We start from the raw sequence: 2686 nt of genomic DNA on the forward strand, positions 1-2686 counted from the left end.
AGCTACAATGTCACAGCTAATTTGTCGTAGCAACTAACTTGGTAATCTAACTGTCGACAAGGCGCTCGCTTCATCATCATCCGTAGAGTGTCCACAATCAACAGGCTGATTATTCTGACACTCTCTGGCACTCTCCAATAAAATCCTAACAACACGCGCTGAAGTACTGTCGTCACAGGAACAATTGTGTGTGTGTGTGTGTGTGTGTGTGTGTGTGTGCGTGCGTGCGTGTGTGTGTGTGTGTGTGTGTGTGTGTGTGTGTGTGCGTGTGTGTGTGTGTGTGCGTGTGTGTGAGTGAGTGAGTGCGTGCGTGCGTGAGGCCTGTACCATGAGCTGTGTGCACTGCCTTGGAAACGGCAGCTGGCCCAACGCGACTGACCAGGACAGGTGGAAGATCCTGGAGGAGATGAACGTGGCCTTCTTCTCCTCCCTGCAGCCCACCGTTGTCTTCCTGCTGGGGCTGGCGGTGTGCGGCCTGGCAGGGAACTCCCTGGTGTTCGTGGTCTACCTGCATAGGCTGAAGTCATACCCCACCAGGACCTACATCCTGGCCATGTGCGTCTGCGACCTGCTGACCAACTGTTTCTCGCTGCCCATGGAGGTGATGGAGATCCGCCTCCGCTTCACCTACCCTGCCGACTGGCTGTGCCGGCTGGGCTTCACCGTCGTCTGCTTTCTCGTGCTCTTCTCGGGCTGTCTGCTGGTGGCTGTCGCTGTCGACAGAGAGAGGACCATGTGTGGGCAGACCCGCACCTCTGGCTTGCAGAGAGAGAGAAGGGAGAGGTGGTTTGTGACGGCTTGCCTCGTTGGTTCTCTGCTCATCTCCCTGCCCATGCTGGGCTTGCTGGAACGGAAGGAAGTGGTGTTGGAAGACACAGGGCTGACAACCCTCCAGTGTGTCTATGTCCAGGACTCCCTGTTCCTCACTGTGTTGAACCGAATCCACAACGGTTTGTTCCTTTGTGCTTTCGCCGTGCTTTGCTTCGCCTACGGAAGAATAGCTCGACATTTGTGGCAGCACAAGAAACGGGCAAACACCACCGGCGTGACCTGCTCTGACAGTTCAACAAAGCGGGACGGGACTTGTGTTGAAATCAACGTCACTGAAGCCTCGCAAAGCGTGCAGTGTCTGCATGGTGACCCAGCACAGGAGGTCACACATGACGACGCCCCTTCCCCCCTCCCGCAGGTCTGCCCGCCCTCCACAGACTCTGAGACCACAGACACACTGACACCGCCCAGCACGGAACCCGGGACGGAAGGAGGAGAGATGTCTTCTGCACGTTCACAGACCGCTTTGTCCCTGTGTTTCGTCAAGCGCCGATCTGACGTCACGAGGCATCCACAGAGGAAAGAGCGGAACAGAAAGGCCTCCAAAGGTGGTAGCAGGAGAACGCGAACACTGACCAACCGCACGACGTTAATGCTGTTTATCCTGACTGTCATCTTCTTCATCAACTACCTGCCTTACCTGCTGACGGTGGTGCTGAGAACGGTGGGGTCTGAGGAACAGCTCGTCCGTCACCTTGGCCTCAACCTCTACTTCATCCTCCTCAGGACCATCTACATGAACAGCGCGGTCAACCCCTTTGTCTACACATTCCATCTGCCGCGCTTCCGGAAGGAGTGTCGCCATGTTTTGGGCTGCACGTGCTGAGGGGGAACGTCAGTCATGACGTCACTCTCCTTTCTGTGTGCCGCTGGCACCGTCACAACGGCATCAACACACTCGACAGATCGAGCCACGAGGAAACTCACAAGTGGGAGACTGGATATGGGGAGAGACAGAGACAGAGACAGAGAGAGCTCATTGACTTAGCATTGAATTGAATTGAATTGATTCCCTTAAAGGCCAAAAAGGTGTAAATAAACAAGCAAACATAGTTATTAACCATCATGTAATGAAAAAAAAAAAGAGTATGAAAGCAGTCCGAAATAGAAATCGCCTACATAACGACATTGACGTAATTCAGAGTACAACATTATTTACAAAAGGGGGGAGTAAGAGGGACAGACAGACAGAATGTGAAACTGAAAATAATACTGATAGCTTTGTTAAATTCTTCTGCAGGGCAAGTTTCTGATTGCTTTATCTAACTATTTGTTTGTTTTTTTTGTTTGGTTCTGCTTTTCCTCAGCTGCAGGAGTTTAACTGGAGGTACACACATACAAGATAACTCCTTTTATCTTCCAGTTGGGAAAAAAATCCACCCAACTGAAATCCAACAGAATAGTTTTTATGTTTAAAAGAAGCATGTAGTCCCTATGTGTAATCATGAACATGTTTGAAATCCAACAGATTGGCATCGTTTTTGTTATGTTTAATTAAAAAAACCCATGTAGTCTGTATGTGTAATCATGAACATGTCTGAAATCCAACAGACTGGTATCCTTGTTATGTTTAAAAGAACCATGTAGTCCCTATGTGTAATCATGAACATGTTTGAAATCCAACAGATTGGCATCGTTTTTGTTATGTTTAATTAAAAAAACCATGTGGTCCCCATGTGTAATCATGAACATGTTTGAAATTCAACAGATTGGCATCTTTGTTGTTATGTTTAACTAAAAGAACCATGTAGTCCCTATGTGTAATCATGAACATGTCTGAAATCCAACAGAATGGCATCGTTTTTGTTATGTTTAACTAAAAGAACCATGTGGTCCCTATGTGTAATCATGAACA

General features: G+C 48.9%; 1 protein-coding gene across 1 annotated transcript; it reads left to right on the top strand.

Moving 5' to 3' along the window:
- Window positions 1-273: 273 nt before the first annotated feature.
- On the top strand, window positions 274-1775 carry LOC143297389 (uncharacterized). The gene has a single exon (XM_076609711.1). It carries the CDS (start codon window positions 329-331, stop codon window positions 1655-1657), a length of 1329 nt encoding a protein of 442 aa, XP_076465826.1. The 5' UTR covers window positions 274-328; the 3' UTR covers window positions 1658-1775.
- Window positions 1776-2686: the final 911 nt, after the last annotated feature.

Source organism: Babylonia areolata, chromosome 22 (assembly GCF_041734735.1).
Source record: "Babylonia areolata isolate BAREFJ2019XMU chromosome 22, ASM4173473v1, whole genome shotgun sequence".
Lineage (NCBI taxonomy): Eukaryota > Metazoa > Mollusca > Gastropoda > Neogastropoda > Buccinidae > Babylonia > Babylonia areolata.

Excerpts from the sequence above, each read along its gene's own strand:
- LOC143297389 (XM_076609711.1), top strand. The coding sequence starts at position 329 with ATGAGCTGTGTGCACTGCCTTGGAAACGGCAGCTGGCCCAACGCGACT.